The following is a 17500-nucleotide window of genomic DNA, read 5'->3' on the forward strand; positions in this document are numbered from 1 at the left end:
AGTTGAAAAGCATCAAGGATATTGTTTTTCTCTGACAAAAGTTTTTCTTTAAATATAAAACATTACATCACCCTCACACACCCTGAGAAAATATCCACTGACAGGTGTATTGTGGGAATGGAATAGTGTATACAATCGGACGCCAAGTTCAGAGATAGTCACTGAGATAGTGCTGTATTCATGTAATAATAAAAAGGCTGCACAAAAATCCATGCAAAGTTGTGGTTGAAGAGACTCTGTGCAATGTTTTCCCCGATATATATATATATATATATATATATATATATATATATATATATATATATATATATATATATATATATATAATCTTTCCCAGTACATTTTTGTTTAGTTTCTAAATTATGCACATTTATACTAATCCAAATATAATTTCTCAATTCATTTGAAAAGCTACAGTATACTGCAAATTGATGAACACAACGACAACATGGGAATGTTTCCTTGACCTGCTTTCAGTGATAAACACGCTAGTGTACCATGTATCTCTTTGTCATTAAAATTCTGATGGAAATTATTTAATTAACATCTAATCATTTTCATGAGCTTCAATTGTTATAAAATGCTTAACCCTGTTACTCTGATGAAATAATGTCTGCTGTTCCTCAGCTGATATTTTCATGCAGGGAGACGTTAAGTTTGAGTAAGTTAAGTAACTTATTTGACCTTTTTTTTTAAAGGGCTTGACTGGTAAGAATATTAACACGTCAACTCTCTTACCCCAAATGTCAGATGAAATACAGGTATTTTAGTGAGACACTTATCATCATCATATTACGTTCTTGAATGGCAGACCTGTTACCATCAAGCCAATCACCCTGTGTAAACATGCCCGGTAACAGGGATGACAAACCGTTAATTATTACTCAACAAAGTAACAGAAAGTGAAAGTGAACTTGAAACTTACTGCAAGTACAACAGGTCAAGATGTGCAATTCATATGATCTAATTTCTAAGGTGATACAGATTTTTTTTATATTCTGTAGCTTGCCTACTACTGTGTTATGTTAGTTATTCAAAAAACATTTGTACATTTGTACCACCACTACACTTTATCGACTTGAAATGGGGAAAATCTTCATAAAACAATGCTTATTTGAAGGAATTAGTAGCTCCTGGAAAGCATAATTAATAAAGGGTGATAAAGATTGGGTTAAGATTACAGAGAGCAATTCATAAGTTGCTTATTACTAGTCTCTGGCCTTTATTAAAATAACATTATAAAAAAATATAAATATATTATTGTAAGAGTTTTTCATTTTCCACAATTGCTCATTAATTTTGTCCTGTCACCGCTGTTACTGCTATCGTATACAGTGTTGATATATGTTGATAATAACATACTTATGTCAACAATGAATTTTATGGAGGATGATGAGACCAATATAAAAAAGGGGACAATATCTAAATAACTGTATTTTCTAAAGGAAAAGCAACACTTTAACACAAATGCTTTTATTGTAAAAATACATCGTATTAAATAGTTTTCCAAATTAATATAATTAATATAGTGAAATAGGGCATAATGCGATTGTGGGAAAAGGTGCATTTCTCAATTAACATGACTTGAATCACTTTCAAAATATTGTACAGTATGTGTTGGTAACAGGTCTGACATACGTTAGTGTCAATAATGATTATGTTAATGTGTCAAAAATTCAGTATTCAAGTGCCTGAGTTCGACCATTGCGCTTTTCTGGAAGCAAACATATTTCTTATAGAGGGTTAAAACATAAAAACTGGACACCAAGCTACTAATGTATGTCCAAAAGGCACCCTATTTGCATAATGACTCTAGAATATAAAGAACTATTTGATACCTGGCATGAATATCAGAAGCTTGCATCATGCATTTTACTGCACTACATTAATTAGCATTTCTCTCTAAACTGTATGACGTAATCACTGGATAAAGATGATACTTAGCATTTTATCAGTAAGTAGTATCACTGCAGTGCTATGGGCTTAGTCTTATGTCATATATTTTAAATTAAATGATTTAAAATTAGCTTTATGCAATAAATACACTGCCACATGATGAGAAATGGGCTCTTTAACATGGAGATTTGATTAATTCAGTGTAGGCTACAGTTCTCATACAACTCCACCTTAGTTCTAAACCAGCGTTTCTTCAGCTAGTGTAGAGACTCGCCTCAAGCCAGGCTATGGTCCCTAGCTCTACACCCAGCAAGACTGGATCCCAAAACAAAACGAAAAGCTGCTAGTCTGAATCATGGTCTGAGAAAATTCAAAATTCAAAATTAAAAAACATCTACAGCTCAGTGGTAATATGGTTTACAGAAAAATAAAATCACTGTTATATAACCAATCAATTACATTTGATTGCACTATACATGGTAAAATTCCAATTAATACATTTATCTATTTGTAACTCAGAGTGTGTACAAATGCAACCAAATGGACCCTCACGGATCCATTTTGGTTAAATGAACACTGAGGATTTTACAGTGTAACTACATAGATGGGAGCAACAAATATATTAAGAACCAGGTCAGGCAAGATGGACCCATAATGACACAATATGCAGGCAAAGGTTGCATATTAAAAAACATGATTAAGCACTTGTTTGTTATTCTCATCACTTTCTGTGTTGCTCAAAACATGGTCACATAGCATGATGGGACCTGTAGGTTTACCTTCCAGCTCACTGGAGGTTGGATCTTTGGACTTTCTGTGCAGATTTTGAGTGAATCCTCTACTAGGGCCAAATGTCATGTTGCATGTGATTAACCATACAACATTATTCCTGTCTGTCCCTCTATCAAAGCACATTTTGATTAAAATACCATGACTGGTAATGTGTGCAAAATAACACAGGAGTCTGTAGATATACAGAATGAAGCTATGGCTTTTTTTGGCCCAAGTCAAATATTCTAGAGGCTATTCTAAGACATGTCTTGTATAAGAAGATACATTTCACTCCTAGCAGCATTACAGTATAGCTATTCTACAATAATAAGAATTTGGCGCGGTTTTTCATGTGTCAATCCACCCTCAGTTTCCTTTGTGCATTGTTTTCCACTGCTGATGTTCCATTTGCATGTCCATTTACTGATGCAAAAGAGCCATTCTGATGCTTCTTAAGAGACGCGTCGTGTTTCTTGTAGGCCTGTGGAGGGGGAGAGAGAGAGGAGAGAGAGAGACGCTGATGTTCTTTCTGTGGATTTCGATACCATCGAAATTCACTATTAAATACAAATATGAGAAGAAACGAAAGAAAGAAAGAAAACTCACCTGGGTGTAGAAGTTAGCGAAAAGGATAATGAGTGTGACAACGTAAAATGTTTGGAAATACAGCCAGCCCCTGGGGAAACTACAAATTGGCCATACCACTGCTAACAGTGTCTGGGACATAGTCATGAAGAACTGAGTCTGTGGAGGGGGGAGAGAGAGAGAGAGAGAGAGAGAGAGAGAGAGAGAGAGATATCAAAACAGCAAAGCCAACACAGGACAAAGACTCTCAGTCTTTCATACGTTACTTCATATCAATACTTTTTTTGTTTATCATTAATGGAATCATCCACACTCTGCACTTGCTCAATAAAGATACTATTTAATAGGTAACACTTTGGTCAAGGACCTTCTTCAGACATACACCTTGACCGAAATGTTGCCTATTAAATGATATCTTTATTGAGCACATGTAGAGAATGTGCGGACCTTGTCCTTGGTTCCTTAAATTATACACGTCTACTCTACAGTAAAAAGAAAGGAACATTTGTATACTCCCAGAGTTACAGGTGGATAAATGAACACTCAAGATTTTACGCATCCGTCAAAGACTTTTGATGACACATTTTCATAATTGTAAGATATTGAACCTAACAGTCACAAGATAAGCCAGCCATAGTTTGAATAGTGTTTAATAGATAACTATAGAACAGGACCTGGACAGAGACAGCACTAAGAAATGTCAATTATATCTAAAGTTGGAAAATTGGTTCATGCTAAACTATGAACAAAGACAGCACAAAGAAATACAAAAATCTACAGTTAGGATGTGATGTTATTATCTTATGTTATTATCTGTACGAAGAAGACACATAGAGATGCAAAATACCTCAGCTAGAAATATAATACCTCTAGCCAATACTACAACTGTGCGTAGCTCAGTCAGCCAATGTTATTCGTTTGCTGTTAGATTGAGGAGGAGCTTTGTTACGCTAGAGAGAGTGTGGCTTATTCCTGTTTGTAAGTTGGTGTTTGCCTGCAGATCGGGGCTATCGCCTTACTTATGGATCTAGGTATCTGGTGGTATTGCCTTGGGAAGTGTGTCCTGGAGTCTTGTCTCTAAGTTGGGTATTCTCTACCGGTCTTATTTGAATTGTGTGGAAGTCAACTCTACCGAATTCTCTAGTTTGAAGATAGTTGGATTTCCACCACAAAGAAAAAATACAATGACATCTTTTTGTTGTACATTATTTTATATTAATGTTATATTATCAATAATATCGTAGTGTTTTGCCAATAATTCGGGGGCCCACTTCCTCACAGGCCCACAGGTTAAGAATAACTGTTCTACATCATAACACCGTGCAATGTTGAAGGAGTAACTCACCAGCTGTAACTGCGTGATGTACCTCTTCCACCAGAGGTAAGGCCTCAGGGCTGGGACGGCTGACAGGCCATAGTAAGAATACATGACCACATGTATAAAGCTGTTCAGGGAGGCACCAAAGTACGCTGTTGAAGTGGATAGTTACAGTCAATGAAAAGTAGCCTTTTTGTTGAGCAATAGAGAAGGTAAAACAAATCAATGGAACAAAATCAAAATCAGGGCCTATTCACCAGCACCCCCCCCCCCCCCACACACACACACACCCTCTGTGGAAATGTAATGTGGAAAAGAGCAGGATCTTCACTTGTATTGTGGGCTTCTTTAATGGGCTACCATTTCATAAGGAGATTCCATGTGAAATCAATTAATAGAGTGGTGGTATTTGAAAACGGGAATTTATGTCTATAATACAATTATTCTTGTATTTCAGTCAATACCAGTATGTATTTCTTAATACATGCTGTAATAACTATATGGATATACTATAATTCATGGAATCTGTGTGTGTGTGTGTGTGTGTGTGTGTGTGTGTGTGTGTGTGTGTGTGTGTGTGTGTGTGTGTGTGTGTGTGTGTGTGTGTGTGTGTGTGTGTGTGTGTGTGTGTGTGTGTGTCACACAAAATTTGTCACTGGCATAACTCAGCGTCCGACTGTTCGGTCTCAAACCTGCCGTGTATGTCTCATGTAACGTAAGGTGTGCAGAGCCAAATGGAGAGACGTGAGAGGTGCCTCGCGTCACGTCACGTTTGTGCCGCTGAGCCAGTATAAGCCCCTGATTGGCTAACCCGACCCGTTGGCTTAACTGATTGGCTTTGCATAACATTTGTGCCACATAGCAGTATAAATGGAACAACTTACATCGTTCCTGACATGCATGGCCCCAAATATGCAAATGTATATAGACTGGGCATTTGTGATGTTTTGTCAACGCAATAACCCCAGCAAGGCTGATAACGCGGTGCTTATATTCCTCAATATGGACATGGACATGCCCGATGTCAAGAAAATCGGTGCATCACAGGATGTGGCAGGCAAAAGCCGACACAGACAGAACGTTTCTCTGTAAATTTGAATGGTATATATTATACTGTGGTGTCTCCATCAACAATGGAAACTTTGCACAGTAGACATTTGACGCGTAAATGCAGGTGAAGGCTTAATTGTGGTTTGGGTATGTTTCATTTACGTGTTGGAGCTGTCCATGCTGACACACAGTAGGACTTAAATGAACTACACCCACAATTCATGTTATTACCTAAAGCTGTGTTTACCCGTCAAATGTTCTGCTGTGAAAAGGGTCTATTAACTGAAATGCACTCTAAAAGGCTGATAGTGTCCCTTTAAAGCAAACAGTTATATCTCTGACCTCTGAACATTGCGTAGTGTACATAGCAATTGTCAGTTTGTGTCCTAAAATAAAGTTCATTTGAACCACATGAACCTCATCATCCCTATTCTGGGGTGTACATTTGGCGAAAATAGCAGGTCTACAGGCTCACACTGCGTCGCAATGTGAAACGTTGTGAGCTTGTCGATGAACTATTTTAAGATATTTAGTGGAGAGGGAATAAAATTAGGTGGGCTAGTATATAGCCCTGTGGGACTCTGGTCAAATTATAGGGTTTAATAGAATTTGATATCAGCTTTAAATTTACGACAGGTCAGAGTAGATGCTTGTTAACTAACGTTGCCATTTTCATCTTTGAAATTAATTCCAATGAACACTAATTAATCCCATATGAAATACGAGTATTGACTATTATGTTAGATGCGTGTTGAAAAATACTGTCTAGATTACCAAACATGTTGTGACCATTACATTTTGCGATGACTTCCTGCATGTCACCAATGTTCAGACACTCGGATAACCTGGCTTTTCAGTCAGAGCGGCCAGGGTTCACCCAGAGTCCAGTCAAAGGTTTCTGTTTGTGTCTCGCATCAGTGCATGTTGTCCACCGATCGACCATCAAAGGCACATACAGTATATGGAGTACTCTGATGTCATCAATATGATGTCATCATAGTACTGATGATATAGTCGCGCCTGGACTCCATATTTGGATATGGCTAGCACGGAACTCCAAATTTGGGCATAAAAGGGACACAGTGCACCTCGACAACGGGCTTCGTTGTTAGGCCACGGTTTCTGTTTGTGTCTGACATCAGTGGCTGTTGTCCACCAACCAACTGTGACATCAGTGCATTTTAAGTTTGTGATGTCCGCCCGACGCACCCTCTAGAAATGTGCGAGCCCCATCACATGTGCAAATTTGAGTTGTTAGGGAATGCTTTGTGTTTCTGCCTGACATCAGTGCATCCGCCTGCCCATTAGGCAATTTTAATATACGATATTGTATGACCGAAGCTGTGAATAGACAATTAAGCAATATTACACGAGAGGGTGTGCTTTACCGTCATTATTGGCACGCCAGTGATGCGGTCAGGAACGAGGCGGAGCCGAGTTCCGCAAGCATCACTGAAGTGCCAATAATGTAGGTAAAGCACACCCTCGAGTGTTTTTGGGGCATGACATTATAGCTTGTAAGATGGTTATTTTGGCTTTGTTGTACGACAAAGTGCTATATAGGGTTTACGTGGTTAAGGCCCAATGACTTGTACTGTTAGTGGAGCTAAATTATTTAGCTTACTGTGAGGCTAAACGGCACATGTGGTTGAGCGATTTGAGTTACTGGAGGGTAAAGTAGCGTTAAAGCACTCACAATGGCCACAGGGTACCCAGTTCATAACAAACCACCAGATGTTCAGCATGCTGGCATGGTGGTAGATGTGTAGAAACGTGATCTGGTGATTATTCTTTCGTAGTATGAAGAAAAACGTGTCCATAAACTCAATGAGTTTGGAGAAGTAATACCACCATAGAACATTGGCGATCTAAGAGGGAAAAGCAGAAAAATAAGAATCAACATTTTGTAATTAATAAACACTAAAGAACAAAAGTGTATGCTTGACACAATACAACATCAGTCGGTTTATTGATCCCCAGGGGGAAATTCAGATGTCATAGCGGTAACAGCAGTGAGAAGTACAGTAAGTGTAAAGAGTCAAGAACCAAACAACGGTAAAAAAAAAAAGAGGATATAAGTAGGCTAAATACTGAGCTGCTGGCCCTCTGCACTGGATCTGAATATCACTATCGCTATGAATATATCGCCAATGAATATGTGAATGAATATATGTAGAGTCTATCAGCAATGCGGCTGAGTGGTTAGTGAGCCCGCTTGGGAAGAGGCCCAGAGGCCCTGGTTGTCCCAGGTACGATTCCAGGCCAGGACAGCAATGTGACGATATGTGTCCCTGAGCAAGACTCTTAACCCCTAATTGCTCCCTGAGCGCCGTAGAAAGGCGCTCACTGCTCCTAGATGTTATAGGATGGGTAAATGCAGAGGACAAATTTCATGTACGTGCAAATATACAGTGATACTTCTTCTTATACGGGTGGACATACAGTATGCATATCAACACTCAACCCATTTAGACCTGGAACGCATCTGTGTCACTTTAGGTTTCTTTGGCTATTCAAAAATGGCAGATATACAAGCTCATAGCGCGGCACCGAGTGCCGCGCTACGAGCTTGTAGATCTGCTATTTTTTGAAAAGTCGTAAAAAAAAATGTTTGATATTTTTTTCAAAAATCTGTTAGGATTTAGAAAACTTGAAGAATCGGACTCAGGCCTTAATGGGTTAAGTAAATTAATAATAACCAGGACAAAGAGCATCTCCTCCCATGTGTCATATTCAGCCCATGTCCAAAATAACAAGAGGTCACATGGGACTAATGCCTTGATGTAACATTAAAGCAATTCCCTGTCTATGGCAAGAACACACTGATCAAACTTGTTTTGTTTATCACTGCAAAGCTGTGCACAATTCTACTGTGAGCCCTGTGTTCCCCCCAAGACAACCAGTGCCCATGAGGGACATTGAACAGAGTCATTGTGATGACAATGATACTTCTACAAGGATTTCCAGGTGCAGACTCACATAAATGAGACGGATAGATTTGAAAAATGCTGATGAGAAAGAAACAGTATACTGTACAAAAAAATAACAATCACGCAGGTGATTAATAGTAGCAAGCGTTGTACTATGACATTAGGAAAGGAAAAGAATTAAGAATTGTATTCTGAAATGTGCTTTAACCCATTAAGACCTGAGGCCGATTCTACAAATGCCTTCTAAATCAGTAGTTCTCAAACCTTTTCGTAATTCAAAATGATTGAAGAATTTTCAAACACTTTCAAGATATAGAAACAATTTAGTAAGAAAATAGCAGATGTACAAGCTCGCAGCACGGCACGAAGTGGTGCGCTGTGAGCTTGTGTATCTGCTATTTTTGAATAGTGGGTTAATGGGTTAAAGATACTTAATATCCAGAATGAAAATGATAAAACATGTCTTGTCTTGCCTTGTTATCTGCTTCTGGAGCACTGTGTGTATCCTGACAGTAGAAGTTGTAGCCCCCGAACCACGCTGTAGCTGCAAGCTGGAGGAAGAATTACAAAGATAAATGGGTATAATAATCAATAATCTCACATAACACATCGTAACTATTATGCACACATCAATTGCATGAAAATGTGGCTGTTTACATTCATTTCATGAAGTCAAACAAATACGCAGACAAATAGTAAACAATGAGCAACTAGAAAGGGGCACATGTCTCTGCCTACTGGCCAGGGCTGTGAAAGGAAAGCTGCAGGGTTTATCACATAACACCAGAGATATCACATAACTCTTGATAGAGATTTGTGTACGTTTTTGACAAAATCTGGACGAGTAGTAGCAAAAAGTAATCCAGGGAAAATACATAGGGGTTCAAATCTGCCGCTTATCCATGTTTGGGGGAGGTTAGCCGGGCGGGCAGTGTAACAGACCCGTGGTGGTGTTTTTGTAGAAGATTTCCTGCCCAATTGTTCTTTGAGATTTATTTTGAAGGGCTTCCTACCTACAGGAACTCTTCAGCCTCAGATTGTGCAATGATTAATCTAATGAAGTTCACCTGGTGCTGATGCTCAGTATGGGGCTGAAGGTGCCTGGCAGGCAAGCAGCAAACCATAAAAGGGCCTCTGTAGTAGAAGGGCATCAAGGATTGCACAGAAAATGTTTGTCTAATGGACCTGGAAGGATGGTCAAGGAAGGACGGACTAATATAAAGGACATTGTGAGTTTGCTTGATCATTTACTGCCAATCTACAATGCAGGGTTTGGTTGAAATATGGTTTTAATGGTTTTTGTATTTTCCGTTGGAACATGATGGACATGCCACAGTCATGCAAAATTAGCACCTAGCTGGAAGGGGAACAAGGTGACTGTCTTTTTATTGTTTGTTAAACTTGGTGTATTGTTCACGTCGATTTCTGATCTTATTGTTGAACTTAGTATTGTCTGAGGTTTATTTTCATGTCTTTTTCTAATGTGTAAGCTATTGTATAAGCGATGTAGCTTGGGAAATGCAAATGTATTATGGTGCTATTTGATGTATTGATTGATTTATGTTGTGTATTTTATGCTTCCCTAACAGTTTCTTCGTTGAGCACCGAAATAAAATGACCAAAACTCAGCAGTCAAGTCTCCACCCTCTTACTGTCCAGCTGGGTCTCTACAGGTAGGGCAATCTTTGTCACTGTGCTAGCGATTCCTACGGGCTGGGGCGGCGCTTATCAGCGCCGAAGGTTGAATGGGAGGAGTAAGACGAAGGCGATATGTCCTCACGGTGGGGGATCCTCACTGACTCACTTATGACATGCCCAAAATAGGGACACCAGTTTGAAATTGGTTAAAAATTGAGACGACATACCGAAGTCGTCAAACAAGTCAAATAATGACTGATATATAGGCCAGACTGACATATCGGTCTGGCTCTAAAACAGACAGAGAGACGGGGTGAAAACATAATCTCTGCCTCCCGGCTTTCCAGCCGGGCAGAGATCAAATAAAAGATACAAATAAAATAGAGTAGATGGTTAGATTGATTTGACACTAGACATCTGCACTCGGCCTCTGAATGAATTGCGCTAACATAATGTCTATCAATAAATAGTATAAATGTACTGTCTATTAACAGTGAATATATATGAATGAATATGCAGCTATCTCCAAATAATATATGAATGGATATGTCAACAGGCTATTATTAACAGTGAGTATCTGGATCATTGGACGAATACACTGTACAGTCTATCAACAATGAATATATGAATGAGTACAAGTAGGTAGAGTACTGTAGTGTACGGCCTAGTTGTCCATGTGCAAGTGTGCCAGAATCAAAGCAGTAATCAAAGTAATCCGAACAGAACAGACAGTGCAGCTCTAAGCTTTCATATGGGGGATCATTATTCAGTGCTGTGGCGTGAGAACCAGTCAAATTCATTATAACTGGTATAGCTAGTTTTTGTAAACGGAAACGTTAAATATTTCCTGCACATTTTAAGCGTAAAGCCTATGATCTTGATGCCAGGACCAAGATTGACAATCCAAGGTTAGGTTTTAAAATAATGTATTTATTCATTGCGAAAACAGTTGATCTACAAGCTCACAATGCGTTGCAACGTGTTTTTTTTATATTCGTTATATGACAAAGTATAAATATAGGGCTTAAGTGGTTAAAGAGCCAGAATACTTTCATCATCAATATTAACATACACTGACTGGAGAGCATCTTATTTTCTGACCATCATGTATACATTATACATTGGCAAGTCTGCACACACTGCACCAAAAGAACATTTGCATGCGTTATCCTGTCGTAAAGTAGGCTATACTACAGTTTTAATCACAGCTATTAGAAGATTAAAAAGAACTGTGATCTGGAAAGTTGACAAGAAAATAACTGCCATGCTCTTTGGTTGAACTCAGATGGCACTGGTTTTAGAGTGCCAAAAGTTCACCCGTCTATGGCTGGGCTCACGTCAGAGTACAAGGTTTAATGAATCACGCTGCATGAGCCAAGCTAGGCGTTTGAGGGCTTACGCAATGCAGACAGAAAGACAGGGAGCTGGACAGGGAGGATTGTACAGAAGCAATACTTTATATTTACAGCCAGGTGCATGAAAAACCTGCAACCATTGCATGTAACCTGGATGTTGTTAACCACTTTCAGCCTGGCGTCCCTATTCTGGGCATGTCATTATGGGCAGAAATGTTAAAAACGTGAAAAAAAAACATTTCCAAAAATGTCAATGAATTTATTCATTTTATAATTCAATTTATTTTTAAATTAGAAAAAATAGCAGATCTAGAATCTCACAATGCGTTGCAATGTGACACGTTGTGAGCATGTTGATCGGTTGTTTTAGCTACTCGTCGTACAATGAAGTATGTAGGGCTTTAAGGGGTTAATTGGCAAATAGAACATATATTGTTCTAGGGTCACCACGGGTGGAGCCAATGGACAATCACATTCCTACAATAAATAAACATTATTCCATTGAAACAATTTCACTGAGAGTCTCAAAGAATGATCAATTACTCTAAGAGTAGAGTTTCATCACTGGATATAGCAGAGAACAATAAACAAGGTATTTTCAGCCGTTTGTTTTTTTTACTTCCTAAAGCGGCAGTTTTTGAGAAAACAAAAGAGGGCTGTGCTGGTGTCTGTGAGAAAGTATGAGGGATCTGATTGTTGAAACAATGATCCCGTCAGAGTCCAGCTGTGTCCCTATCTAGCACCCAAATAGCATTGTGTCTTATGCGTCTTTCAGTGCATGACGCCAGTAGCCACTGCTGAGAATGAAAATGTGTCAATACTAAACGAAAACACATGGAGCAATGACTGCAACTTACCAAGTATATTTCCAGTGAATATGCAGCCATACAGGGACCTTTCTAATTATTTCCTCCTGCAGTGTAGCATTGCAGTGCTTCCTCTGGACTGCCTCAGACAGTATACCAGTGCAAAAGTGGCCTACCTACCTAGGGTGGCCATAATTTCAAAGCCCTAAACCAGGAGGACCCTTAACCACATGAACTGTAGCGTCCCTATTCATGGGCATATCATAATAGGTGAACATACGGCCCAAATAACAGAGCTTGTAGATCTGCTATTTTTGGTGAAGAGAGTTGAAAGTTAAGGGGGTCAAGTGCAGACCCAATCAACTAAGTATATACGATTTAAGTTGTTAAATGTTTATGCACTTCTACCATACTTCTACCATACCATTCATCAGGATGGGGTACAATTATAACACTGCATCTTTGCACACCATGGATGGTGGTTAGGTAGTAAAGAGTGGGGCAGTACATGATAAACATCTATTTGGACAATTTGGTAGTGAATGTTGAAAACCAGGACATTTTAGTGTTTTATTGATGTTTGTCAGTTCGCAGGACATAACGCTTTAAACATGGACAATCCCAGACAAACCAGGACATAATATGGTCACCATAAACTGTCCCTACCTCATAGAACATGTAGAAGGACAAGAGAGTGAGGCCGATGTTGTAGACCACCATGAGACCTCTGCAGGAGACCGGTTGTCTGTTTTTCATGTACTTGGGCCCCATCCATACGATCAGAAGGTACATTACTGTCAGTGCAACGGTTGGGGGATAGTTGTCTAGAAGCAGCCATCCCTTCACCCGTTGATCTGAAACAAGTTGAAACAACACAGTACATTGGCCCACTTGTGATTCTGAGTCCTCGCTATATATTTACTGCTCTCTTGTGAAATAGCACAAAGTTGAGAACAGGCACATAAGTACCACATACTGGTAAATGCAGACTGAATTGGAAGTGAATAGTGAAACATATCAGTAAATACCGGGGCATGTTTGTTTAACATCTAGAAAGGTTATGTTAGCAATGAAAAAAAAAATACATCCTAGCAGCATTCCTGTGCATTCCAGACCATTCTCCATGTGAAGATGGACCTTCCGCTTTACGGATGATGCAGACTTTCTTTCAATAGCACACAATAATTTATATAATACAACATGATTCTTGCTTTGCAAAGACCTTACCTCTTGGACCCATCCATGACTCAATATGGGTGTTTAATTTGTGGTTAAACGTCTCCATTTATCACCTAAAAAGACAACAAATAAGGAATGGTGATGTGTCTATTCCATAATGTGGATTATGTGACATAGATTCATTGCATAACATTGTAAGATCATAAATAGTGGGTCTATATTAAAAGGATGATAGCTTAAAGCTTATTGATCACTAATCAAGCCCCTTCAGTCAAAATTAGTCACACCAAAGTAAAAGGACAAATAAGTCAAAGCAGAGTTTGAAATAGTTTGAGCTCGGCCAACCCTTCCCGTCCCCATCCTCTGTAAATTATGACCTCAATAAAACCCTTATCCCTTAAATAAATGCCATGAGGAGGAAGTAAACCGTTGAGTGTTGTAGCATCACATCTAACACAACAACTCAACAACTCAATCCTGAGTCACTGGCACTATTCTGTACAGCCTCAGGTATTATTACAAGTACATTCATTGTACGTCATTCCATAGAATTAGAATACACCACTTGGCCCACAACACTTCACTCTAGAGCTGCAGTTGCATTCAAATCCATTATATGAAATTTAAACACCTATTTGACTGATATTCATGGTCGGCTATTTATCATGTTTATTGCCTCCTTCGTTGCACTGCTGTCCTTGTATCGTGTGTTAGTATGTACAGCACTTGGTACAGTAGCTGTAACCATATATACTTGATTGTCAGTGATCAAAGCCACCTGTTAAGACACATTTTGGACATTAACAGACAGTAAAAGAAATGTATTCTGACTTGGATATCTAATTTAGACTGTAGAGTACACAGTTATTTTGGCCCAAGCCAGGTTCTATGCATGTTTCTCTTAATACATAACTTTGATACAGGTCTAACATACCGAGGTTATGATCCTGGACTCTAAAGTCAGAAATGTGATAGCCTAATGGCATTAGAATATGATTGACACAATTGGATGGGCTCATCAGAGACTATATGGAATGCATACAATATATACCTATTAATGTATCTTATTCTGATCAATAAAATATGTTATAGATAACTAATCTAAATACTATGCTATAGCATATTCAGAGTATAGCACTTGAACATACAGTGCTGACAAAAGAATACATATCCTACATAGCATACCACATATTCTGAGTAATTACCTTGTAGGTATTACATAAGTAGGCATTCACTATTAGTAAGTTGATATGATTAATTAATGCTATGGTGGAAAAAAATCTTGTAAGCATGGATTTAACCATTATGGTTTATGCTTCAAATTGCCTTTTACTAATAGCTGTGTCAGCAAATGGCCATTACACAGGAGGAAGTGAGGCTTATTCTGATCATGTCAGTTATAACTGAAGCATGATGCTCAAACATCATAATCTGGGAGGCTGGGAGCCCTCATTAGTAGCTAACCTATATGATGAGCCACAATCCAATAGCATGTTAACAGTGTCATTTGTTTAGCTGCAGGGTGCATGTCCTAGAGACAAAATGTGCTTAGCAAGAAACAAAAGCCTGCATCTCTCCAAAAGTGCAATGCATCATCTGTAGTTTGCGCTTTGCACAGAACGCAAGGGAAATAACAGGACTGCAATGGAAATAAGTCATGTCACTTTATTGCTATATCCTGATAAATTAGGTACAATATATCTGTGCATTGTATTTTAATCAAATACAATCAACCAATCACTTGATACAGTATAGACTACTGTAGTAGGCTACTCCTCATTGTAGTTTCTCATGAGTCTCACATCTTAGGTTAGGATAACATAGACTATACATGAATATACATGTATAGCCTAGAGATGAATCAGTAACCTGGTAGCTGTAGGTCCCTATACCTACTGTAGCCTGCATGGCATCAGTCAGAAGACGTTCAATAATTAATTCTGGAGAAACTTCGACCACAATCTCGAACTGCACTGCACATCCAGTAAGAATAGCATTAATAAAGTTATGAGTTAAGAAGAAAGTAGTCTTTTTTCACTAGTTTGGGTGCAAAAGACCGATCAGTCGAATATATATTACAAAGCAAATAAATGATAGGCTACTTTACAGCTCCCCGTAGCGCAGTCTGATCTCAAGATTGAGTGCAATACGCAGTGGTACTGAAGATGGAGGATATATTACAATAGTCCCCATTCTGTTAAGTTCAACCACGAGAGAAGAAACACATTGTAGCCTATATATACACTCAGTGTCGCTTTACGTTCGCATCCAGGCTAGAGTACAGTAGAAGGTCAACGATTCAGGCAGCATCACCCCAACTGTTCGCTTTGACGACGCTGTAGGCTACAAAAAAAGCATAAACCCTGACGTCTATTATAGTATAAATGCGATCATTAATCCACGTAAAAAAAATACACCAAAAAAAACACTCCATGTTTCAATTCAAATCTAGGAATCCAGCAGCGCAGACCAAAAACTGTAACCTACCTTTTGGGAGAATGACTGTATAATAACCTTGGCTGGCCGGTCTCTCTGCACAATGTGCAGCCTTGTCGCTCGGTGGAAAATGTAGTACAGTAGTGGGAGGAACACGCACGTCCCCTGGCCAGTAGTGGGAGGAACACTAGCCATGGTCCAGTGCGTTAGTGAGTTCTCTCTCTAACGCCCTGCCAGCCGCCCTGCTCTGCTCATAGACTGCCATGCGAGGCCTCCGTCTTTAATAAAAAATAAACAAAACCATTTCACTACTCACCGAAAGAAAGAATATTTTGTGTTGTCGAAAGTCTATTCTCCAGGGTGGGAAGCCTCTCAGCACCCCACCTTCTCTGTATAATACACTTTTTGGGCAGAAAATAAAATATGTCCGCCAGACGGAAATTATTGTATTTACTCCACTGCGCCCTCTACAGATCTGGTCAATGGTGATTTATATTGAACATATCTGTAGAGGGCGCAGTGGAGTAAATAAAATAATTTCCATCTGCCGGACATATTTTATTTTCTGCCCAAAAAGTGTATTAGAGTGTAGATTATTAGTGTATAGAGGCTTCCCACTCTGGAGAATAGACTTTCATCAACACAAAACCGTCCTTATTTTGGTGAGTAGCTAAGTCATTTTGTTTATTTTTTACTCAAGACGGAGACCTCGCACGTCAGAGGAATTTTCGGTCTATGAGCATAGCAGAGCGGCTGGCAGAGCGTTAGAGAGAACTCACTAACGCTCTGTCTGGACCAGGGCTAGAGGAACACGCACGTCCCCTGGCCAGCTGCCCTGGAACTCCCAAGTGACACTGTTGCAATTGCAGATGAGGCGAGACGAGCACAGTGCTTTCACCCAGACTGATATAGACCTATTATGAAATTGGACTTGTCTGTGACTGTCTGACATGCACTGTGTCACAACATGTGTGACACAATGCATGCCAGAGAGGTGTAAAGTATGATACTTTAGCCCCTTTATGACGCCAAAGCATTTTGCCCCTGGAATTGGAGGGATAATTGACCAGAATCTGGTCAATTATGGTTATATTTTGCACACAGAAATTGCATATCTGGTCACCAGATATGCAATTTCTGTGTGCAAAATATAATTGGGCCTTAACAACATACATTGGATACAGAGTTTTGACATCGTTTCAACCTTTTTTCCCTGTTGGCTACAGAATGACAACAACTACCCTTAATCTCTTAATGATCCGTTTGATTTTGCTGTAGGCCTAAGCGTTATATATCCTTCAAATAAAAGTATTATTTTGGGACTTTAAGCAAAAAAGGGGATAAAATACATTTTATTTACAATCCTAAAATGCAACTTTTTCTGAGGGCATTTGCAACTGATAATGAACTCACTGACTCTTGTGAGTGACAATCAAACCCAAGTGAAGTGAGGTAATGCTTTGAACGATTGAACTAGACACAGTTCAGTATTATGTCAAATGTACAGTTGATTAGCACCATCTAGTGGTGGCTTAC

At 39.1% G+C, this 17500-nt stretch overlaps 1 protein-coding gene across 1 annotated transcript; it reads right to left on the reverse strand.

The window, feature by feature from the left end:
• Nucleotides 1-1457: 1457 nt before the first annotated feature.
• elovl5 (ELOVL fatty acid elongase 5) lies at nt 1458-16105 on the reverse strand. The gene is made up of 8 exons (XM_084075370.1): nt 16016-16105; nt 13577-13641; nt 13016-13203; nt 9024-9101; nt 7317-7488; nt 4598-4722; nt 3274-3411; nt 1458-3148 (listed from the first exon to the last, which is right to left on the reverse strand). Exons 2-8 carry the CDS (start codon nt 13632-13634, stop codon nt 3023-3025), a joined length of 885 nt encoding a protein of 294 aa, XP_083931496.1. The 5' UTR covers nt 13635-13641; nt 16016-16105; the 3' UTR covers nt 1458-3022.
• Nucleotides 16106-17500: the final 1395 nt, after the last annotated feature.

Source organism: Gymnoscopelus microlampas, assembly GCF_963454915.1.
Source record: "Gymnoscopelus microlampas genome assembly, chromosome: 13".
NCBI classification, from domain to species: domain Eukaryota; kingdom Metazoa; phylum Chordata; class Actinopteri; order Myctophiformes; family Myctophidae; genus Gymnoscopelus; species Gymnoscopelus microlampas.